At 47.5% G+C, this 24,138-nt stretch overlaps 1 protein-coding gene across 1 annotated transcript; it reads right to left on the bottom strand.

Annotated features, from left to right (window-relative positions):
* Nucleotides 1–3,382: 3,382 nt before the first annotated feature.
* Nucleotides 3,383–13,488, bottom strand: PIGZ (phosphatidylinositol glycan anchor biosynthesis class Z). The gene is made up of 3 exons (XM_030204695.1): nucleotides 13,450–13,488; nucleotides 6,768–6,901; nucleotides 3,383–4,974 (listed from the first exon to the last, which is right to left on the bottom strand). Exons 2-3 carry the CDS (start codon nucleotides 6,883–6,885, stop codon nucleotides 3,383–3,385), a joined length of 1,710 nt encoding a protein of 569 aa, XP_030060555.1. The 5' UTR covers nucleotides 6,886–6,901; nucleotides 13,450–13,488.
* Between the last annotated feature and the right edge of the window lie 10,650 nt (nucleotides 13,489–24,138).

The raw sequence follows: 24,138 nt of genomic DNA, 5'->3' as shown, positions 1-24,138 counted from the left end.
TCCTCAAAAAGCAAACGGCCTTTAAACGGCAGTTTCACCAACAGCTGTTTCAACGTTGCATCTCCCGCCCAGTGGCACAACCACAATGAACAGCGCACAGTGACCACCAGAGATATCTTCTTCGCCAATGCACAAATGAGATCACACAGTAATCCGACAAATAGGCGAGCCCCGATGCCACATCAGGCAGCTCCAAGGGAGCCCAGGACTCGGCATCTTGGAAAGAATCTGCCAACTGCAGGACCTGAGACAGACCCTGGCAGCATATGAATTGCAAACCGCCGCCTGAAAGGAGAGCGTGGACACCTCAAACGAACGTTTGAGCGAGGCCTCGAGCTTTCTATCCTGGACGTCTTTTAAGGCAATGCTGCCCTCTACAACAACGTGGTCTTCTTGGTGGCCACCGCCACCAAGGAGTCTACCCTAGGCAAATGAAGATTGTCTAATTCTGTCTGCTCCAGTAGATATAGCCATGCAATAGTTTTGGCCACTCACAGGGGCACATCGGACGTGGCCCACTATGCCAAGATCATTTTGTGCATGGTCGCATGTACCAGAAAAGCCCGAGGGGGCTAAGTGCTGGCCATTTTTGAATTGGCTGTAGCTGGGGTAGAGGACTCCGGCTCTGCAATATTTAAGACCTGGATGGCCTTAGTAATAGAGATTGCTAACCCCTCCCGATGAAAAACACGCACCACAGATGGATCATCTGCCTCCTCTTGGGGAATTCCCCCCTCCTCTCTCTCCAACTGGGAGGCCATAAAAGGGCCCAAACGAACCCCTTCAGTATCGGGGGGGGGGGGGGGGGGGAGAGGGAACTACAGACCCTGTCTCTGACCCAGAATCACAACGTCGCCTTTTAGGAAGATCCGTCTACTCACTTGCTGGAGATAGAGAATACTGAAAGACCAGGAGCTATCCATCACATAAGGTACTTCACTTCAGTGTTCTCTATGTAGCACTAGTCTCTGGATTCATCTGCTGCTAGCACTAAGGAATAGACTGATTTTACTGATCACCTGGCTAAATTAACAAAAAATTGTATAATACTGTGTACTCCCCAGCCCCCACCGGCCACTCCTTCATGCCACTCAGCTGGCAAACATTTCTAGTGAGAACACTGCTCACTGAATGGTCCACTGCACAGGACACACAGATATATTACCTGAAACTGAACATGGCCAAGACCGAGCTTATTGTCTTCCCACCCAAATCCACTTCTCCCCTCCCTCCACTCTCTATCTCAGTTGATAACACCCTCATCCTCCCCGTCTCATCTGCCCGCAACCTTGGAGTCATCTTCGACTCCTCCCTCTCCTTCTCTGCGCATATCCAGCAGATAGCCAAGACCTGTCGCTTCTTCCTCTACAACATTAGCAAAATTTGCCCTTTCCTCTCTGAGCACACCACCCGAACTCTCATCTACTCTCTCATTACCTCTCACCTTGACTACTGCAACCTACTCCTCACTGGCCTCCCACTTAGCCATCTATCCCCCCTTCAGTCCGTTCAGAACTCTGCTGCACGTCTTATCTTCCGCCTGGGCTGATATACTCATATCACCCCTCTCCTCAAGTCACTGCACTGGCTTCCGATTAGGCACCGCATACAGTTCAAGCTTCTCCTACTAACCTACAAATGCACTTGATCTGCAGCCCCTCCTTACCTCTCTACCCTCATCTCCCCCTAAGTTCCTACCCGTAACCTCCGCTCTCAAGACAAATCCCTCCTTTCAGTACCCTTCTCCACCACCTCCAACTCCAGGCTCTGCCCTTTCTGCCTCGCCTGGAATCATGTTACACAGGCAACCATTGTGAACTGCTACAAGCGGGCAAGCTTTGTTAAGGATGTGGAGAGGAACGAAACAGATGCAGCTGTTGCAAACACGTCAGATGAACAGGCTATTGACATCCCAGCCGGTGTTACTGAAGAGGAGTTTCATCACTACATAGCTGTTGATTACGATCTACAAACAGATGACGACAGCACTGTTGTCCAGCTATGCGTCTACACGCAGGCAACGGCTGATGATGAAACAGATGATGAAATGAGCAGCTAGGCACATGCTGACGAAATTCAACAACCTCCTGTCACTTTTGCAAGAGCGCTGGAGAGTCTCAACACCATGCGGGCCTATCTGAAGGACACTGGATGTCAGTGCTATGACAGTTTTTACCGTCTGGCAGACGTAGTCTATGGAACTCACAGACCCAATAGCGTACAGAGGACTATAACTGATTACTTCAAGGAAGCCTAAGGTCAGTTAACGGAGACTGTATACTGTACGTATAATGATAAACAGTACTGTACATATGTTTATCAGATGTCAAGCTTCTTTGGGTCACAATGGTTAAGTGCACGCTCTGGTTAACTGCATGCATTTCTTTGGTCCAGACCCTTGCACTTAAGCGGATTGCACTGTACTTTTATTTTTGAATTATATTTTATTATGTACTAGTGAAAGAGGCCCGTTTCTGTGTAAAATGAAACGGGTGCTAGCAAGGGCTCCCTCCCCCCCAACACCCCTCACGCACGCAAAAAAACAAAAAAACAAACAGACACCGCTTCAGACTGCCTTCGCTCTCGCTTCTGATTCAGCTGTGCCTCTGGTCCTGCCCTTCCGCAAACAGGAAATGAGGGTGGGACCAGAGGCACAGCTAAAACAGAAGCGAAAGCGAAGGCAGTCTGAAGCGGCGTCCGTGCGTGCTGGACTTCAATGTTGCTGGCGGAGCAGGAGGTAAAAAGTTTTAAAGAACAGTCGGCACTTACGAAGGGCAGGGGCAGCCGCACACGTCCTGATTGCACTCAGAGGCCACAGAGAGAGAGGGAGGGAGGCACTGGGCAGTGGAAATCGGAGGAGAAGGGAGGCGTGGAACTTGGAAGGGATTGAGGCCGTCGGACGGGAGTGGGCTCATGGATCTCGGGCAGACGGGAGTGGAAGGAGGGAGGGAGGTAGGGGGTCATGGAACTCGGCGGGGGGGGGGGGGGGGGGATTGTTTACTCACCTCCGGTGGCTGGTGCTGGGTTCCCTTCCCTCCCACTTCCCATTGGTCCGCCCTGTGACGTCATCCCCAGGGCGGACCAATGGGAACTGTGTTACGAAACCAGGCATCCAGACGGAGGTGTAAATTATTATATAGGATGTTGATCTGTTCACTGCCAAATACTTTTGGATTGTGCAGGTAATAATATTTTAAATAAATATAAACAGTTCTATATCTGTAAGATGATTATCAGCATGGGTTTGATAAAGAGAACATTTACCTTCCATCACCATTATTTTTCACTTTTTAAATGGCAGTATTTTGGCACGTTGCAGACATGACATGAAGCTGCATATTTCCAGCAACAGAACGTGGTCCCCCTGCAGCAGAGTCCCTGGTCAGAGCTGGAGCTGTAGCATGTGCAGTCCCAATAGGTCCAGCCAGTTGTCGTTATAGAGTGATGCTAGCTGCGGGGGATCTTCCAGGCTCACATGAGGAAACCAAGAACTTTCCCTCTGAACAGCAAAACCACACTTCTCCACTGCAGGCTGGACTGTACCCGGAGTTATAACCAAAACGTGGCCTGTTTGTTGTCGGCAGAATGCACTGTTCACCACTGGAGTGTTATTCACTCTATCCAGAAAGGCGTACTGTTCTCTAAAACAGGAACGGTCTGCTAGTTCTGCTAGCTTCTGACAGAGCACCTGCTCCTCAGCTCCAGCTATGTCAATGACTTCGACCAGTGTGTTCTGATGGGGGATGCTGAGAAGGAAGCGGGGAGGCATGTATGTGTGAGTGAAGAGCAGTGTAATGGATGACACATTCTTCTGCTGGCTTTCAGAACGCACCACCTTCTCTAAGTGACACAAAGCAGGGACTAGTCCTCCTTGATGCAGGACCCCAAAGAAAATAGCCCCACACACATTAAAACAGACAATGGCAGACTTCCACTGCACCGTCTTGCCTCCACGTGCTCTAAGCAAGACCAGTGGCAGGATGAGAGGGATCAGGAAGCGTGGTTCTTGGTGACTAAACATGGAAAGAAGAGCCAAAGGCACAACATAGAAGAGCAGCAAAACAGGCACAGGCCCTGCCCGAGGTGCCAGAGGGGGCATCTGATGAGTATGTATCACCTGTGACAGCTGGCATAGACAATGTATGCAAGACTTCAAGACAGCAGACAGAGCTGAGAGATGGAGTATCCCAAAAAGCAGCATACCATTGACTAGAAGGTGGTTGAGCCTGGGGTGTGTGCCATGCTGTGCCAGGTGGCAAGGATTGACATTATAGGCAAGGAAGTTAAGAGGTGTAAGTACTGCATTCCAACCAACACTCAGCGTACTGTTCTTCTGACATGGTGGCGGGGTGAAATACAGTGTATCTGCCACAATTAACAGAATGGCGGTGACACTGGCACTTGGTATGAGCTTCAATAATTCTTTTATCATCATTACCACATCGTACTGTGAGACCTGCCCAGCCCAGCAGAGGACCGGGACTACAGCAAAGGCAGGGAATGTGGGCCTGTTGAAAAACCCAATAACCAGCAGAACTCCCAGGAGGCTGCTATGCTTTCCTCTGCTGTGGTGAGGTATGGCCAAGCTGCCAGGGGCTGCGTTAGGGGACACCATTAGTAAGAGAAGGGCAAACAGAAGTCCCTCTATTGCATTGCTCCAGGTTCTCGTGTAGAAAACAGTTGTGACGTAGGATCCAGCAAGAAGAGCCAAGGCTGGCCAGCGGTCCGCACCCCACAGAGGAGCCACATGGTACACACAAAGGTCAAGGAGAAAAGAGGACAGTGTGACAAAGAAGCGTGGAAGCACCAGGAGGCTGTAGCTGCTTGGAGGATTGTTCAGGATACCCAACTGCTGCAAGGACCGGATCACCCAGAAGCTAACGCCTGATGTGACGAAGGGGGAAACAACAGATCTGCAGGGAGAAGGAAGAAGAAATTCCCAGGGTCGAAAGACCTGTAGGTGCAAAATATCACCTTTTTTTTTTTTCAAAAAGAAAGAGAGAGAGAGAGAGAGAAATCAAGTCCTTGGAAACTCTTAGAAAAACATTTGCATTCAGTGCAAAGGCTACTTTCCAAATATCAAGATGAGAAAGCTTCACTTTTCCACGATGCACAGCCTTTTTTTTACTGTTTTACAAATATATCATACTAAGCCACATGATGAGAACACACAAGGCCTGGGATTACATGCACAGCTGCAGGTTTTCCATCTTGTCTGCAATGCCACGCTAATGGAAATCCAGGACAGGAGCTCATGAAAGCAGCCTCATCCCCTTCTCTATGGAGCTGCTCGTCACTTCAGTTCCAGGTATGGGATGAACAGATGATGCACACCAATGAGCAATGCTGATGACTGATAACATAGTAACATAGTAGATGACGGCAGAAAAAGACCTGCACGGTCCATCCAGTCTGCCCAAGAAGATAAATTCATATGTGCTACTTTTTTTATTTGTACTGTCCTCTTCAGTGCACAGACCGTATAAGTCTGGTCAGCCCCATCCCCGCCTCCCAACCACCAACCCCGCCTCCCAACCACCAGCTCTGGCACAGACCGTATAAGTCTGCCCAGCACTATCCCCGCCTCCCAACCACCAACCACGCCTCCCAACCACCAGCTCTGGCACAGACCGTATAAGTCTGCCCAGCACTATCCCTGCCACCCACCACCGGCTCTGGCACAGACCGTATAAGTCTGCCCAGCACTATCCCCGCGGCCCAACCACCAGCCCCAGCACAGACCGTATATGTCTGCCCACACTAGCCCCGCCTCCCAACCACCAGCTCTGCCACCCATTCTAGGCTAAGCTCCTGAGGATCCCTTTCTTCTGCACAGGATTCCTTTATGTTTATCCCACGCATGTTTGCATTCCGTTACCGTTTTCATCTCCACCACCTCCCGCTGATGAAAAGGGAATTCTATAAACAAAACGCGGAAAATAAAGAATGTTGGTGTTCATGAGCTCCTGGACAGGAAAAGGTTTAGCAAAGAGCCGATGCACAGTGAGGCATATTTTCAAAGCACTTTGGGAGGCTAAGTTCCATAGGTTTCTATGGAACTTTGGGAGGCTAAGTGCTTTGAAAATGAGCCTCAAAGTGTCACAAGAGTGAGACCTACAACGAGTGCCTCCGTCTACGTCAGCAGTAGAACTATTGATGCCCTACAGGAGAATCATGTCCACTTTTTACCACTTGGGGAGTAATTCTATAAGGAATCTCCATGTTTTGGGTGACAAGAATGCATGTAAATAGTGGTGCTCTAATCATTTGTGTATAACTCCCCATAAAATACTGATTAACGCACAAACGGGTGCCAAAGTCTTGATGGCATATATGTTGCCAGTGGGGGTATGCACAGGGGCAGAGCACACACCTACATGTCATCATCTACATGTGTTCTTGAACACACATAGGTGCAGGCATTTGTATTAGTTATAGGTCCAAGTGGTTGCGTCAAAATGTACGCATGTGTTTGGACACTTATGCTTGGTGCCTACTTTTCTTTCTAGAATAGGCTTAAAATGGGCAACTACCTAACATCTGATCCTAGTGTTACCATCTTGGCGCCTACGTCTGGGACTATTGAGTAGACGAAGGCAGTTAGGTCCTTCAGGAGTTAATGGAAAAGGAGGCTGGGCAGCAATACTGGTTCAGGGTCCACAAGGAGGCATTGCAGTGATGAAAAAGTGACAGCTTGTTGCAGATGCTCTGGGGGTTTTATGAAGGGGGTCTAAAACTGAATGTGATGAATACACAGCAAACCTCACCTGCCATGACTTCTGGAGACTGAAAAAACTCATCTGGATGCAGGTAGCCTGTCTGAGGCAGAAGACACCAGAGTAACCTAAAGAGGCTAAGAATGCTCCACACAGCTTTGGGCCCCATCAGAAGCTCACGGCACCTGCACAGGATGATTTAAATAAACACAGAAGATGTCGACAGAAATTGACCAGTCTGCCCATATGTGCCTGTCGATGGTCCCATCACAGGTCTCACTCTCCTTCCTTCCTCCCACTAATTTCGTTTTTGCCTATGCTTAAATTCTTCCACTGTTTGGGCTCTTCTCTGCTAGATGTTTGTTTCAGGGGTCTGAGTGAAACAATATTTTCTAGCATTCTCTCTGAGCTTTCCTTACTTCAGTTTCGTATGATGTTCCCTCGTTCTTGAGCCTGTTTTTTCTATCATATCCGATAAAGTTGTAAACAATCTTTTTTTTATTTTATTTTATTTATAACAATTTAATTTTACAAGCACTAAAATAACTTGCCAGAAATACAGACAAAATAATACAAGAATTATTTCAATCAGGTAATTCTATACTCTTCCTTAGACTACAAAATAGGGAGAGTGAAACAGGACAAGATCAATTAAACAACAGTAAACAACGAAAACGTGGTATTAACCTGATTATCCCCAGTTATTATTTATCTGATTCATTATTCCGCATTGATCCTCTGGTTGGCTTCTTCAAACCCAAAACCGTGTATAGTCAATTTATTTTTTTGGAAACATACTTATTGTCCAATATTAGTGGAAATAATACACCTGATTTCATTTTTTTCTCTTTTAAAACCAGAAATTATTTAGCAATACAAACACTTGAATCTCTAATCCAATTCCCACTGATTAAGGTAATCCCAGTTTCACAGGCTTCACTCCTTTTGAATAAATATACTAAGAGGAATCATTTCAGAGGAAACAACTTTAGGAGTCATACCTGGAACTCTGGGAAAACAACAATCTCGATATTAATCATCTGTAATAATATTAATTTTGTTCAAATTTTTCTGGTCTATTATCATCTTCAAAATCTTAACCATTTCCTACTCATGTAGAACTTCATTTGCCGTATCAATTTTTCATTCTCAAAGAATTTGATTAGATTATCCATGTGGCTCACTAATAAGATTATATCGGAAGCAAACTTATTTACTACCACTGTTAGGTCCTGGAGTGCTTTCCAGATGATATTCAATGTAACCTCCACGGGAGCCAAAAGCTCCAAGCTGATAGCTCTTGCGGGTTTAGTTGTGGCACCGCCAACACGGGTTCAGCTGTAAACGACTTCCGTTTCAGCATACACTCCTAACTCACTCCTCCACTCCTTTGGACATGGTGGTTAAATGATTCGGGAGAGATGAAGTTGTTTCCAGGTCCAAGAGCGTTGACGCTCCTTCGCCGGCGCTAATCAAAGGACTCACCAACCCAGTCATCTGTGGGCAGCTCGTCATGCAGCGGTCCCACACTTGCTGCACAGGGGACAAAACACTGGCCATCGGCGGCTGACCCCCGATTGTCCCCCTCCTCTCAGTTAAGGTAACTGCAATTGCAGAGAGGAGATTTCAAGTAAACAAAGACAGAACTTCAGAGGTCAGCTGGGCCGTTGAGCGTACGAGCTTCAGGTCGCCATCTTTCCACTCTCCCTAGTTGGGACACTCTTTGTCTGGTTTCTCCTCAGAAGCCTGTCTGATATGGGTAACCCTTCAGCATAGCCCTCTGAGTCATTGAAACACAGAAGCCCCTCCACCACCACAAGGTGGTGTCCCTTCGGAGGGGAGTTGTAAACAATCTTAACTAAAATTTGAAAGGTGGGTCAAATATACAAACTAAAATATTAATGCACAATGCTTCTTCTGATACCTTACTGAAGCTTGCTACAGATTTCATCGCTTGTTTCATGTCTTTCTTTTCCCTTCTTCCTTCTCTCAGTTTGTGGCTTACATAGTTTTGTTATGACATTGTCATTCCAGAATATCAGATACAGTTAGTAGTGTGCAGAGATTAAGTAGGGAAGAAGGAGGAAGTGATTAAGAAGAAGTGGATTTTCATAATTGGTTGGGTTGGGAAAGTGGATCAGTGAAGCTGGTTATTTTATTTTATTATTATTATTTATTATTTTTTTTATATACATTTTTTATCGGGGTTTTGCAATTTTATAATTTCCTGTGGCAACTCAGAGGTAGATTCTGTAGTAATTCTGCTGCATTCCTGCAGTTGGCTACTCTCATCCTATTTGGGTAGAACGAAACAAAAAGCTACAGTGGTGGAAATAAGTATTTGATCCCTTGCTGATTTTGTAAGTTTGCCCACTGACAAAGACATGAGCAGCCCATAATTGAAGGGTAGGTTATTGGTAACAGTGAGAGATAGCACATCACAAATTAAATCCGGAAAATCACATTGTGGAAAGTATATGAATTTATTTGCATTCTGCAGAGGGAAATAAGTATTTAATCCCTCTGGCAAACAAGACCTAATACTTGGTGGCAAAACCCTTGTTGGCAAGCACAGCGGTCAGACGTCTTCTGTAGTTGATGATGAGGTTTGCACACATGTCAGGAGGAATTTTGGTCCACTCCTCTTTGCAGATCATCTCTAAATCATTAAGAGTTCTGGGCTGTCGCTTGGCAACTCGCAGCTTCAGCTCCCTCCATAAGTTTTCAATGGGATTAAGGTCTGGTGACTGGCTAGGCCACTCCATGACCCTAATGTGCTTCTTCCTGAGCCACTCCTTTGTTGCCTTGGCTGTATGTTTTGGGTCATTGTCGTGCTGGAAGACCCAGCCACGACCCATTTTTAAGGCCCTGGCGGAGGGAAGGAGGTTGTCACTCAGAATTGTACGGTACATGGCCCCATCCATTCTCCCATTGATGCGGTGAAGTAGTCCTGTGCCCTTAGCAGAGAAACACCCCCAAAACATAACATTTCCACCTCCATGCTTGACAGTGGGGACGGTGTTCTTTGGGTCATAGGCAGCATTTCTCTTCCTCCAAACACGGCGAGTTGAGTTCATGCCAAAGAGCTCAATTTTTGTCTCATCTGACCACAGCACCTTCTCCCAATCACTCTCGGCATCATCCAGGTGTTCACTGGCAAACTTCAGACGGGCCGTCACATGTGCCTTCCGGAGCAGGGGGACCTTGCGGGCACTGCAGGATTGCAATCCGTTATGTCGTAATGTGTTACCAATGGTTTTCGTGGTGACAGTGGTCCCAGCTGCCTTGAGATCATTGACAAGTTCCCCCCTTGTAGTTGTAGGCTGATTTCTAACCTTCCTCATGATCAAGGATACCCCACGAGGTGAGATTTTGCGTGGAGCCCCAGATCTTTGTCGATTGACAGTCATTTTGTACTTCTTCCATTTTCTTACTATGGCACCAACAGTTGTCTCCTTCTCGCCCAGCGTCTTACTGATGGTTTTGTAGCCCATTCCAGCCTTGTGCAGGTGTATGATCTTGTCCCTGACATCCTTAGACAGCTCCTTGCTCTTGGCCATTTTGTAGAGGTTAGAGTCTGACTGATTCACTGAGTCTGTGGACAGGTGTCTTTCATACAGGTGACCATTGCCGACAGCTGTCTGTCATGCAGGTAACGAGTTGATTTGGAGCATCTACCTGGTCTGTAGGGGCCAGATCTCTTACTGGTTGGTGGGGGATCAAATACTTATTTCCCTCTGCAGAATGCAAATAAATTCATATACTTTCCACAATGTGATTTTCCGGATTTAATTTGTGATGTGCTATCTCTCACTGTTACCAATAACCTACCCTTCAATTATGGGCTGCTCATGTCTTTGTCAGTGGGCAAACTTACAAAATCAGCAAGGGATCAAATACTTATTTCCACCACTGTAGGTGGACTGTCCATGGGCTTTAGTCCGTTTTAAACAGAAGGCTAAGGCTCGCTTGCAGTCCAAGATATGCAGTGTGCTTTTACCAGGAAGGGCATGAGGTACTGGGGAAAATGTTAGCAGAACAAACTGATTAAGATGGAACTCCAACACCATCCTAGGAAGGAACTTAGGGAGCGTGTGAAGAACTAACCCTGTTGTGATGAAGCTTAGTGCCACCAAAACTACAACTTTCCAGGTCAGATACTTCAGATGATAGGAATTCAGTGGCTCAAACGGAGCATTTATCAGCTGGGTGAGAATGGCATTGAGATCTCATGACATGTGTATATTATTATTATAGCTGAGCCCTGGTTTTGGTTCAGAATCTAAAAATGACAAGAAAAAGTTCAGGCCTTTAACTGTAATTTCAACTCTGACGTTCAAGTAAACTCCTGAGCTGTTGGGACACACCATGCAGCAAAATAAGGAAGGAGCTAGGGTACAAAAACAACCCTCATAAACAGGATAATGCAGTTTACCAACAGAGCAAAATCAGTTACACCCAGGAAAGATATGGTCAGCTGAGTGGTCTCGCAAGAAGATGACCAAGCTTTCTGATCAATGCTGGAAAAAAAACAAGCATGTACGTTGACGCTTTCCAGAAACTGCATGCCATTTCATATGTGAAACCCTGACTGTGTAGAGTCTTAATGCAACTTGGTGCCAGAAGAGAAAAGATGCTGCATAAGAAGCACTGATCGCTGTCAGGGCTGTGCCTAGAGTCTCTGGCGTCCCCCTGCAGACTATCAGTTGGGCCCCCCCCCCCCCCCCGTGTGGCATCTCCTTTCTCTCAACGCGGTACAGTACGGTTTATTTTTTTTAATTTTGAAATAGAACTCGACCGCCAGCGCTGCGGCCGGCGCAGCGCCCTTGAAGGCAGGCGCCCCCCTGCGGTGCTTACCCCGCTTACTGGGTTGGCACGGCCCTAATCGCTGTTAATTCATCTGTTACATGCTACATGGACTTTCCCTATCTTTCTACTAGGTTTTCTGATCTCATCCTGTGGTCTCCCATCCCATTTTATTGAGACAAATTACAATCTGTAATAACATTTCTGCCTTGCTTTCCTCAGCCAGAAAAGGGGGGAAGGATAATATTGAAGGGGTAACCAGAGACCAGAAAGAGCCAAGTTACGCCGGTCCCTTCAGAGTTCAAACAGTGACCACAACTGCAGTTAAGTTACAACATCACACTGCCTGGGTACATTTAAAAGACACTTAAAATACATTAGGCTCTTTATAGAAAATCAAAGAGCTGAAAGCAGGAAGTGCTGCAGTCACAGCTGAGCTGAAAGGGAAAGCTGAATCAAGAAGTACCAAAAACTTCTTAGAAGCTGAATCCGGAAGCAACCAGGACTCTTCGGTCCAGAAACTAAAGATTAACCCTTACACAACAGAACCAAGTGACACACCAGAACTAAAGACATCCTGATTGCTGTTATTTTACAGACACAGTTAAGACATAGTAACATAGTAGATGACGGCAGAAAAAGACCTGCACGGTCCATCTAGTCTGCCCAACAATTTAAACTCATATGTGCTACTTTATGTGTATACCTGACCTTGATTTGTTTCTGCCATTTTCAGGGCACAGACCATAGAAGTCTGCCCAGAACAATGCCCACCTCCCACCTCCCAACCACCAGCCCCGCCTCTCCCCACCGGCTCTGCCACCCAATCTCGGCTAAGCTTCTGAGGATCCATTCCTTCCGAACAGGATTCCTTCCGAACAGGATTCCTCTGTGTTTATCCCACGCATTTTTGAACTCCATTACCTTTTTCATCTCCACCACCTCCCTCGGAAGGGCATTCCAAGTATCCACCACTCTCTCCGTTAAAAAATACTTCCTGACATTTTTCTTGAGTCTGCCCCCCTTCAATCTCATTTCATGTCCTTCAGTTCTACTGCCTTCCCATCTCCGGAAAAGGTTCGTTTGCGGATTAATACCTTTCAAATATTTGAACGTCTGTATCATATCACCCCTGTTTCTCCTTTCCTCCAGGGTATACATGTTCAGGTCAACAAGTCTCTCCTCATACGTCTTGCAACGCAAATCCCATACCATTCTCGTAGCTTTTCTTTGCACCACTTCCATTTTTTTTAACATCCTTAGCAAGATACGGCCTCCAAAACTGAACACAATACTCCAGGTGGGGCCTCACCAACGACTTGTACAGGGGCATCAATACTTCCTTTCTTCTGCTGCTCACACCTCTCTCTATACAGCCTAGCAACCTTCTGGCTACGGCCACCGCCTTGTCACACTGTTTCATCGCCTTCAGATCCTCGGATACTATCACCCCAAGATCCCTCTCCCTCTCAGTACCTATCAGACTCTCCCTGCCTAACACATACGTCTCCCGTGGATTTCTATTCCCTAAGTGCATCACTTTGCATTTCTTCGCATTGAATTTTAATTGCCAAACCTTAGACCATTCTTCCAGCTTCCGCAGATCGTTTTTCATGTTTTCCATTCCCTCCCATTTCCACTCTGTTACAAATCTTAGTATCATCCGCAAATAGGCAAACTTTACCTTCTAACCCTTCGGCAATGTCACTCACAAATATATTGAACAGAATCGGCCCAATTGTATTTATTCTGTTGAAACATTATAGGATAAGTTAGTTTAGTATAAGGTCTGGTTCAAATACGCACTTGAATATAACAACTGTACTTCTAAAGCAAATAACAAAGCATTAACTTCCTCTTTCTTTTATATCTATATCTATTAATTACCCCTACACTTGCATAATTTTTGATAAGAATTTAAACTTACTTTTTTCCTATTTTGGAAGTGACATTGTAACTTCCATGCATTCTGATGCACACAGCAGAAACCTCTGAAGGAGATTTAGAGCAGGGCACAGCAAACGCAGACAACTGGCAGGAAACTGAATCACTTTACCAAGGAATGGTTGACATCATAAAACTTAAAGAACTTGAAGTTAACCCTTGCAACCCTCTTCCTTATGTCAGCTCTAATACTGGCTTTTATTCTGTTCTTTATTTTATTTATTTATTTATGACATTTATATTCCACAGTATTCCCACCCATAGGCAGGCTCAATGTGGCGTACAATAATTAATAAGCAACAAGGTCACAGGAGAGAGAGAGAGAAACAACGAAGGAGGGAGAGGAAGAGAGGGGAGGAGATAAATCAGCAAGGAAGGAGTCGTGGGCTAAAAGGGCTCTTTATGCATTTGCTTAAGGGTTTGAGTATACCTTTTTCTAAGACTTAAATTCAACATACTGGTGTTTAAAGTTTGACTTTGTTACATGCTTTTTGCTATGCTGTTATTTGCTGTTTAAAATAGTCTTTCTTTCCTTGTGACACTGAGACCCTGTATCCAACCCTACCTTCATACTGGCAAGGACAATGTGCCTTAGTCCAACTAGTTATTCCCATCACCATAGCAGTTCAGCCTGTCAACTCACCAGCCCCCACCAGAAAAAGCGGAAGATTCAAGGTTCTTTTGATGACAGAATCTATATTGATTATGTTGGAGTTCCTAGGGGGGGGGGGGGGGGGGGGTGTCAGATGAGTTTAAAGTGTGCAATCAGATTGTTTCTAGCTGCCTATGCACTGTATGACTCATTATAAGCTGATGTACATAATGCTTATGATACTATCAGGCATATTTTCAAAGCAATTAGCCTTCCAAAGTTGCATGGGTTTTATGTATGCACACATGCAGCCTATCCCGTTAGATGGTACCCTATATGTTAACACACATTCCTCTCCCACTGATTTCCCTATTGTAGATACAAAAGACTCTTTTTAGAGAATGTTTTATTTTGTACCCTGTAAATATTTTTCATTCTTCTTTGGAATCACTCAGTTATTCATCATACATAGTAGATGACAGCAGAGAAAGACCTTCACGGCCCATCCAGTCTGCCCAACAAGATAGCTCATATGTGCTACTTTATGTGCATACCTTACCTTGATTTGTATCTGCCATTTTCAGGGCACAGACTGTAGAAGTCTGCCCAGCACTAGCCCCGCCTCCCGCCTCCCAACCACCAGCCCCGCCTCCCCCCACGGCCATTTTGATACCATGTCATCCTGTTGCCCTCTTTTTAGATCATATCTTTGATATACCTTGCTCACGTGGATATCCTCCCCAACTAGTGTCTCTCTTATGTTATATCCATCTCTTAGTGCTCATGATTGAGTGGCCATGACGGAAAAGTAAGGCCCGGGAATCCCAACCTGTTTAGGGATTTTAGGATGCCTGCAGCCTAAGACAGCCTACAAACAGAGCACTAACTAGGTCCTATTTGAGCTTATGGTAATAAAGACCTCTTTTCTGGAAGCAAGCAAGATTCTGGAGACACCCTCGGGCAGATTTAAGGACTGAAATTCTATGCTCTCAACATCCAGGCAATTTTGGGTGGGCCTGAGTCCAAGGTGGGTGGGCATGGAAGTCATGCTTCCCCCCCCCCCCCCCCCCCGTCCCTAGCCCCCCTCTGCTCTGCTCTTCATCCGTCCCTCCACCTGCAAGCCCATAATATGAAATACCTGAGCAGGAGGGGATCTACAAACCCCGCCAGCTGAAGATTTCCTCCTGCTCAGACAGTCAGCACTCTTCCAAACAAGCCAGCAGCACTTTCGTTGAGCTGATGCCATGGCCAGTAGGCTATGCATGCATGAAAACTAAGCATGTGAAGAGGGGCTGGTGTTGGTTTCAGCTCGAGGCAAGTGCTGCCAGATGCCTGAGGAGGAAAACTTCAGCTGATGGGGTTTGAGGACCTCTGCAAGCCATAGCAAGAGTACACAATTTTGGGTGGGCCAGAGTACAAATAGGGTGGGCCCTGGCCCATCCAGGCCCACCCATGGCTACGCCACTGATCCAGGCCATGAGGGCCATGTACTGGAGGTTGGGGTACAGAAGGGACTCCTTGTTCTGTGTGATAAGGGCCAGAAAGCACTCCGATCTCCACGGTTTTTCAGAGGACAACTCTAGAAGAAGTAGGAACCAGATCGGTCTTGGCCAGAATGGAGCGATTAGGATCTTCATTCCCCGATCTTGCCTGAGTTTCAGCAAAGTCTTCTCTACTAGAGGTATGGGAGGATACGCATACTGAAGATCCTTGCCCCAGTAGAGGAGAAAGGCAAATGACACTAGTTTGTCGTGTGATCTGAGCATGGAACCAAACCGAGGAACTTTGTTGTTGTGATGAGTGGCAAAAGATCCACTGAGGGGGAGCTCCATTCTCGGAAACTCTTGCGGGCTATGCCCATGTTGAAAGACTGACCACTCGTGAGGTTGCATCACCCTGCTCAGTCTGTCCTCCAGGCTGTTCTCCTTGCTGGCCAGGTACGTGCATAGGCAGTTGGTGGCCCAGCTGTTTGGGGAGGCTAAAGGGGGCAGAAGTGGGGCCTATATCCATAATTGTCTGACAAAACAAAAAAAGGTAAATAGTTGATTTTGAGTGGCACTATTTGAGAATGCATTGCATTTTATGTTTCGCTCCCAGCACTGCCTGATATACCCAGATATTCAGTGCCAAGCCATCAAATAACCACATATTGGCACTGACTATCCAGGTATTATTTGACCATGGCAACTAGTGTTTAAATCAAATATTACCACCATGGCTGAATATCAGCTCTCTCCCACAGGTTCAGCAAGCTCTCTTTCCCCCTCTGCCCCCCCCCCCCCCAGTCCATATCTATAACTTGTCTCCACCTCCAGGGTCTTACATATATTCTTCCTCCTCCCTGCCTGCCCTCCTTCCCTACCCCCCCCCAGGACTATCAGAGCAGCACTTTCAGCTCTCTCTCTCTCTCTTTCCCAAAGGTTCAAGCTGCTCTGATGGGGGCAGAAAAGAACTAAAAAATCATCTCGCACATTCCTTAATCTTCATTTCCCCAACTGTAAAAGTCTAAAATACAAATTAATGCACGCATCAACCTTTTCCTATATGAGCATGCAATTCTGGAACGCACTGCCGCGCAACCTAAAAGCGACCTATGAATTGACCAACTTCCGTAAACTACTAAAGACCCATCTCTTCGACAAGATATACCACAAAGACCAAAACATGTGAAACCCCCACATATATCCAGTAATGTTAATAATGCCTTCTATTATATCACTATCATGTATTCCATTACCATACAATCCAACATCCTTCTGTAACACTAAATGTCTATTCTCTTCTCATTTCCATTATCCATGATGAATTGTAAGCCACATTGCGCCTGCAAAGAGGTGGGAAAATGTGGGATACAAATGCAATAAATAATAATAATAACTTGCTTGATGAACCTTTGGGAGAGAGCTGAAGGCCTCATCTCTCTCTCCCCCAAAGATTCAGCAAGCAAGCTCTGTTCTGCCACCCCCCTCCAGTCTCTCCCTCTAAGTCCCACTCACTCCTTCCTTCCCTCCTTCCTGATTCTAGTCTCTCCCTTAGTACCCCTCCCCCGCAGAAGCAGTCAGACACTTGCCTTAGTCTTTCTGCTGTGGCGTGCAGCGCTGCAGGTAGTGGTCTGCACTGTAGAGACCACAGCAGGCCTGCCTCGTGAACTCGGACTTTTCCCTGTGACATGTCCTGCCTTCGCGGAAGCAGAAAACGAAGGCAGGACGCGTCATTGGCGAAGGCAGAGTCCTTGAGGGAGGCCTGCTGAAATCGCTAGTGGAGACCACTGGCAGTAGCTAGGTGATTTTGGCAGTAGTGTGAGTCAGGGGGGGGAGGGAGAGCGTCTTTCACCGCGCTCATGCTGGAGGATGTGCAGAAACAACGGGTCAGGTTCCGCAGGCTACAGCTCTGCTGCTCTAATTCCTGTGGGCTCGCCAAGTTGCCGCTCTTACTCTTTCTTTCTGTTGTGCTGATGCTGTGCTGCTTCGGATACCTTGGGGAGGCAGTGGAGGCTTGTTGGGTTGGCTTGCGGCTCCTATGGTCCACAGAACCACGGAAGGATGGCCTACTCAAGGGATAGGATCCCATACTCCCCTGCTTGTTCACATAGTACATTGCAACCTGGTTGTCGGTTTGAATGAGAACAATTTGGTTCAGCAGGCCAATCTCTGAAAGTCTTTAGAGCACTCAAAATGGCCCTTAGCTCCAAGCGGTTGATGAGAAGATCTGCCTACCAAGCACATCATGTCCCTTGGGTATGGAGCCCATTTACATGAGCACCCCATCCGAGGTTGAATGCATCCGTTGTCAACACCTTTTGAGGAGGTGGAATTTGAAATGGGAGTCCTGTGGTCAAATTCGGCCACATTGTCCACCAGATCAGGGAGTAAACTAGCTCTGGAGGAACTCAGATGACATCTAGGTTCCCCATAGCTTTAGACCACTGAGAAGCTTGAGTCCATAGGGTCCCTCTCAAATGGCAGCAAGTCATGGGAGGGACATGTACTGTGGAGGCCATGTGGCCTCGCAATCCCAACATCTGCAGAGCTGTGACCTGCTCACTGCTGCAGACTTGCGAGGTGAGTGTTACCAAGGCATCCGATCTCGCTTGTGGTAGGAAAGCATGAGCTTGCATTGTTGTGATGGAAAATATTAAGAATTGCTTTTCAGTCTTACTTTGATCGATAATAAATTTTAAACTCTTCTATATTTTACTTGCCTGGTATATCTCAAAGAACAGGCTGGAAGGAATGAGATAAGGCACCTCTCAAGAACAATGTATGTCCCTGAAGCTAGCTTGTGCAGAAGGGAGGTGCAGGAGATAAGGCACCTCCCAAGAACAATGTATGTCCCTGAAGGTAGCTTGTGCAGAAGGGAGGTGCAGGAGATAAGGCACCTCCCAAGAACAATGTATGTCCCTGAAGGTAGCATGTGCAGAAGGGAGGTGCAGGAGATAAGGCACCTCTCAAGAACAATGTATGTCCCTGAAGCTAGCTTGTGCAGACGGGAGGTGCAGGAGATAAGGCACCTCCCAAGAACAATGTATGTCCCTGAAGGTAGCTTGTGCAGAAGGGAGGTGCAGGAGATAAGGCACCTCCCAAGAACAATGTATGTCCCTGAAGCTACCGTGTTTCCCCGAAAATAGGACATCCTCCGAAAGTAAGACCTAGTAGAGGTCTTGCTTAAATTTGAAAATGTAAGGCCTCCCCCAAAAATAAGACCTAGCAGGGGAGGCCTTATTTTTCGGGGAAACATCGGGGTCACCCCCCCACCCGAGATCGCCGGCTCCCCCCCTCGATCAGCGGCTCCCCCCGCCCTCAGTCGCTCCCGGAACTAACCTCTTAACCGCTTCCTTTCACCTTCGCACTCGCCGCAAGCAGCAGGGCTGGCCACTCCTTCCTTCCGTGTCCCGCCCTCGTCTGACGTTACGTTACGTCAGGCGAGGGCGGGACACGGAAGGAAGGAGTGGCCTGCCCTGCTGCTTGCGGCGAGTGCGAAGATGAATGGTGAAAGGAAGCATTTAAGAGGTTAGATACTTCCGGGAGCGACTGAGGGCAGGGGGAGCCGCCGATCGAGGGGGGGAGCCGGCGATCTCGGGGGGGGGGGGGGGGGGTGACCCCGATGTTTCCCCGAAAAATAAGGCCTCCCCTGAAAATAAGACCTAGCAGGTCTTGGGGAGCAAAATTTAATATAAGACAGTGTCTTATTTTCGGGGAAACACGGTAGCTTGTGCAGAAGGGAGGTGCAGGAGATAAGGCACCTCCCAAGAACAATGTATGTCCCTGAAGCCAGCTTGTGCAGAAGGGGGGGCTGGTACTCTTGAGGTTCGGTAAATGATTCACCTGGCCAGTGGTTTGTTTTCTTGAACCAAGAGAGTGTGACGGCATCCCCATGCACATTTCTGGATACGTTTTAGCTTAAAAAGGGGGCTTGTTGCGGCGGAACTCTGGGGCTCATTCTGTGGATGGACACATCGTGCAGAAAAGACTTGTTCCTGGTCTGGACGCTTCAGGCTTTCGCTACAACGGGCCCCCTAGCTGATGAGATAAGGGCCTGAATGATGTAACTCCTGACCAGTGATGATGTATGTATAAATATATATCTTTCTTATTTTATTTTTCTATAGCCTTCCTTTAGTAATGTACTCGATTAGTGTGCTTATGTCTTAATCATTGTGATGCAGTAACAGTAATGACTTATACACTCTCCAATTAAAGTGCAAATAAAGAGTTTCATTTACCCAATACGAATCTAAAAGAATCTGTAGTATTTTATTCTGTGAGCAGTCTGTGGTGATCAAGTGAGCAGGCTGCAATACCCAAGCAATACAGTAGTATCGAGCAGGGCTCCTATCAGGGGTGTATCTGAGGTTCGGTGGTAGGGGGCAGGGGCTAGAGTGAGGGGGCACATTATAGCCCCCCCGGCCGCCACCCCCCTACCGCCGTCAACCCTCCTCCGCCTACCGCCGTCACCTACCCCCGCCGAGGTCCGCTTCCTCCGGTGCCTTTAAAAGTATTACTTCAGCTGGCGGGGGACCCCCAACCCCCACCAGCCCAGCCGAGGTCTTGTTTTAAGAAGTTCTTCCATCCTCGTGCTATTGAAAACTGCCTGCCTGCATCCCTTCCAGTTTCGGACTGAGTCTGACGTTGCAGCACGTTGATGTCCTGCACGTACAACGTGCTGCGACGTCAGACTCAGTCCGAAACTGGAAGGGATGCAGGCAGGCAGTTTTCAATAGCACGAGGATGGAAGAACTTCTTAAAACAAGACCTCGGCTGGGCTGGCGGGGGTTGGGGGTCCCCCACCAGCTGAAGTAATACTTTTAAAGGCACCGGACCGGAGGAAGCGGACCTCGGCGGGGGTAGGTGACGGCGGTAGGCAGGGGAGGGTTGACAGCGGTAGGGGTGTCCAGGGCGAAATCTGCGGAGGCCCAGGCCCCTGTGGCCCCACGCAGATATGCCCCTGGCTCCTATAAATTCCAATTTCTGTTCAGGTTGGAGGTGGGACTTGGGGTAGTTTATAACGAACCCTATTAGCTTTAGCACCCGAATAGTTCTCTACTTGTACCCCTTCCTGCAACATGCTCTTGACTTGCCAACGTCCAAGTAGGGGAACAAAGACTCACAGTCTGAGGGGTGACACTGTGACTATGCTAGGTACTTGGTAAAGACCCTGGGAGCTGATTTCAGGCAAAAAGGCAGAACATGGTATTGGTGTTTCCCTACTGACATTTGAGATACCTCATGACCGGGAAGAATCAAAATGTGGATATAGGCATCTTTTAAGTTCAGAGAGCTTAGCCAATCTTGTTCCTGAACCATGGGGAGAAGGGTGCCCAGGGAAATCATCTTGAACTTTTCTTTCACCAGGAATCTGTTCAGGGCGCTTAGGCTAGGATGGGAAGATATCCCCTTGTCTTTTTAGGCACAAGGAAGTACCTGGAATAGAAACTCTTCCCTTCTTCCCCAAGTGCATAACTACATAAGTACTGTGACAGAGTCACATCCAGGATAGTTGCGTTAAGGCAGTTTCAGTCTGAAATACAAGTCCCAGAAGGCATTGCAGGCAAGGAGCCAGGGGGTGAGATGAAGAACCCGGACTGGACTCCTAGCTGCAATAGGGAAGACATGGGTGTAAGCTGGCAGGACATGTAGATTGGCTGCCACTAGGGGGAAAGAGAGATAGGAAACCCTGTGTGCAGGAGCTCATCATTAGTCTAATGCTCAACTCAGCTGGTATGGGTGTTGGGGAAGCTAATGGAAGGAGAATGATTGGTTGTGAGAGCAGAATCCAGGGATTGATTAGGCAGGTGGGAAGGAGTCCCAGAGAGGAGAGAAGCAGAAGGAGAGAAGAGAGTAGAGTGAAGCAAATGCAGGGTGAAATCCCTTGGGTGTGAGAAAGTCCCAAAAGTATTTGCAGGCTGAAAACCCTTGGGTAATAGAGGTCCCTAAAGTATTGAATCTACCAGTGAAGCCGATGTAAAGGGGAATCCCTTGGTGTAGGCGAAATCCCTAAAGTATGGAACCCCTCCTGAAGGTAAAGAGTAGAAGGTAGAAACTGCTGCTTTGTGATTTAACTGTGATGATGAATTGAATGAACTGCTTCTATTTGGAATTGAACTACTGCTTATTGTGCACTGGATAAAGAGCCCAGACTGGAGCTGACTGTGAGCCTGTATTGAATCCTGGTCTGTGCTGATAGCCTACTGCTTAAAGGGGACTATTTGCCACACACTTTTAGATGGCTTATATGTGCTTAATATTGAAGGTGAATGCTGCTGTTGGAACTGTGTATCAGGTCTACTAGAAACCTGCATGGAATAAAGTCCTTAAGATTGAAGTTGCTGGTGGACATTTATTTCTTGACTGTACCGGGAGCATGTGGCTGGAGGAGATTGTTCTATCCTTGGCTGCACCTAGAGGTACCTGGTTACAGTGCATAAGTATTGCCACATTGGGACAGACCAAAGGTCCATCAAGGCCAGCATCTTGTTTCCAACAGTGGCCAATCCAGGTCAGCAATACCTGGCAAGATTCAATATATTTTCTGCTGCTTATCTCAGACATAAGCAGTGGATTTTCCCCAAGTCAATTTAATAATGGTCTATGGACTTTTCCTTTAGGAACCCTTCCAGACCTTTTGTAAACCCTGCTAAACTAACCGCCTTTACCACATTCTCTGGCAACGAATTCCAGAGTTTAATTACACGTTGAGTGAAGAAATATTTTCTCCGATTCGTATTAAGTTTACATGGGTTCAACAGCATTGGCCTAGAGAAGGGTAGACATTTCCTCTGCAAGTACCTGCTTGTGCTCAGAACTAATGAATGATGCTCTCGGTAGGCAATTTGGTGGTCTTTGTTGCCAATACATGCGTAACTGAAACGGACTATCTGAAGAACCCACTGGTCGGAGTTTTTTTCTGGCTGAAACAATTTTAGCTTCCCTCCCACCGGAAGGCTGTCATAAGAACATAAGAGTAGCCATACTGGATCAGACCAATGGTCCATCTAGCACAGTATCCTGTTTTCCAAACAGTGGCCAAGCCACCTCACAAGTACCAGGCAGAAACCCAAAACGTGGCAACATTCCATGTAGAACAGCCTTCGTCAAACTTTTTACATTGAATGATAGAGACCACATTGGAAGATGAGGATGTGAAGGATTCCTTTATGTTGAATGACTGTGGGATCCTGTGAATGTGTTGGCATACGGGACCTTTTACTAAGCCACGTAGCTGCCTACGCACTCGCAACGCGTGTCAGTTTCAAATTACCACCCGGCTACCGCGTGACCCAGGTGGTAACTTCATTTTTTACACACGTCCATTAGGCGCGCCGGAAAATATATTTTATAATGGCTTTGGTAATGGGCTTTGTATGCTCATTGATGGTTACCATCCAGTTAATGCATGAGACCTTACTGCTAACCCAATATGAGGGTCGGAACAGTGTTGGATGGCTGGTTTTCTGTTTGTGCGAGGCAGGCGTCTGAACGGGGCAATGTTAAAGGATTTCAGACACCGTCCGCTCAGTGGCGTAGGCACAGGTGGGTTTCAGGCCCACCCAAAATTGTGACATTCTTGCTGTGGCTGGTGGGGATCCCCAAACCTTGCCAGCTGAAGATCAGTGTTGCCAGGTGGGTGGTTTTACCGCCCAATTGGGCGGTTTTCCGCGACCTGCCGCAGGAAATTTTTGCCCATGGCGGGTTGCGGTTTTTTGGGCTTCTTTTGGGTCTTTTGGGCAATTTTTAAAGCGGTTTTTTCGGCTGCGGGGGGCAGGGTTAGTGACGTTCTGGGCGGGGCCGATGACGGCGGGGTTGATGGCGGAGGCGGGGTGATGATGCGGGGGTGGGGGTATCAGGGGCGGGGTTTGGGCTCGTTTGGGTGGGAAAAAATTTTTCCACCTGGCAACCCTGCTGAAGATTTTGTTGCTGTTCCAAATGTCAGCTAACAGTACTTGCCTTGAGCTGAGGCTGAGACCGGCCCTTCTGCACATGCTCAGTTTTTGCACATACAAAAGCACTGAGCTTGCAGGGCCTGCTGCCAGCAGCATCAGTTACAGGCAAGTGCTGCTGGGTCTTCCAGAAGGAGGAGAAAATCTTCAGCTGACGGGGTTTAGGGACCCCCCACCAGCTCTGTGGGTGCTTGAGCACCCCCAGTATTGAGAAAATTCCTTGTATGTGTCCAGGGAGGGGCTTAGAACCCCCAATAATTTAGAAAAGTTGGCTCCTATGGCTCAAGCAGGGGTTTGTGAGCAGGGAGGGGTGGAGCGAGGAGCAAATCAGAGGGAAGGGGGTGGGGTGAATTCTATGAACTCAGGCCCACCCAAAATTGTCCATCTGGCTACGCCCCCGCTGCAGCGGATGGCAGGTAGGAGCGGCTTAGACGCCTGTGGGGTGGAGGCTGGCTGGTGATCGGGGGAAATTTCGGTGTCTGGGTCTGTTGGGGGAAGATGCGGCTGCCTGTCCTTATTTCGGGGCCGGGATTGGCTTACCTCCGCTTGCCCCTCTCTTCGCCTTGGATCCCACCGGTCCAGTGGCCACCAGGTGGTTCGGTCTTTCAGCCTTGGTCGCCAGTGACCGGTACAGATCGCTTGTC

This window comes from Microcaecilia unicolor, chromosome 5 (genome assembly GCF_901765095.1).
Source record: "Microcaecilia unicolor chromosome 5, aMicUni1.1, whole genome shotgun sequence".
Lineage (NCBI taxonomy): Eukaryota > Metazoa > Chordata > Amphibia > Gymnophiona > Siphonopidae > Microcaecilia > Microcaecilia unicolor.
This window is presented reverse-complemented; position numbering and strand designations above follow the sequence as displayed.

Bases quoted from the DNA above. Each gene is read 5' to 3' on its own strand.
- PIGZ (XM_030204695.1), bottom strand. From the start codon at position 6,885: ATGGGGCCCAAAGCTGTGTGGAGCATTCTTAGCCTCTTTAGGTTACTC. The intron at 4,975-6,767 runs GTGAGGTTTGCT...AAAAAAAAAAAG, and splicing joins GTCTCCAGAAGTCATGGCAG to GTGATATTTTGCACCTACAG.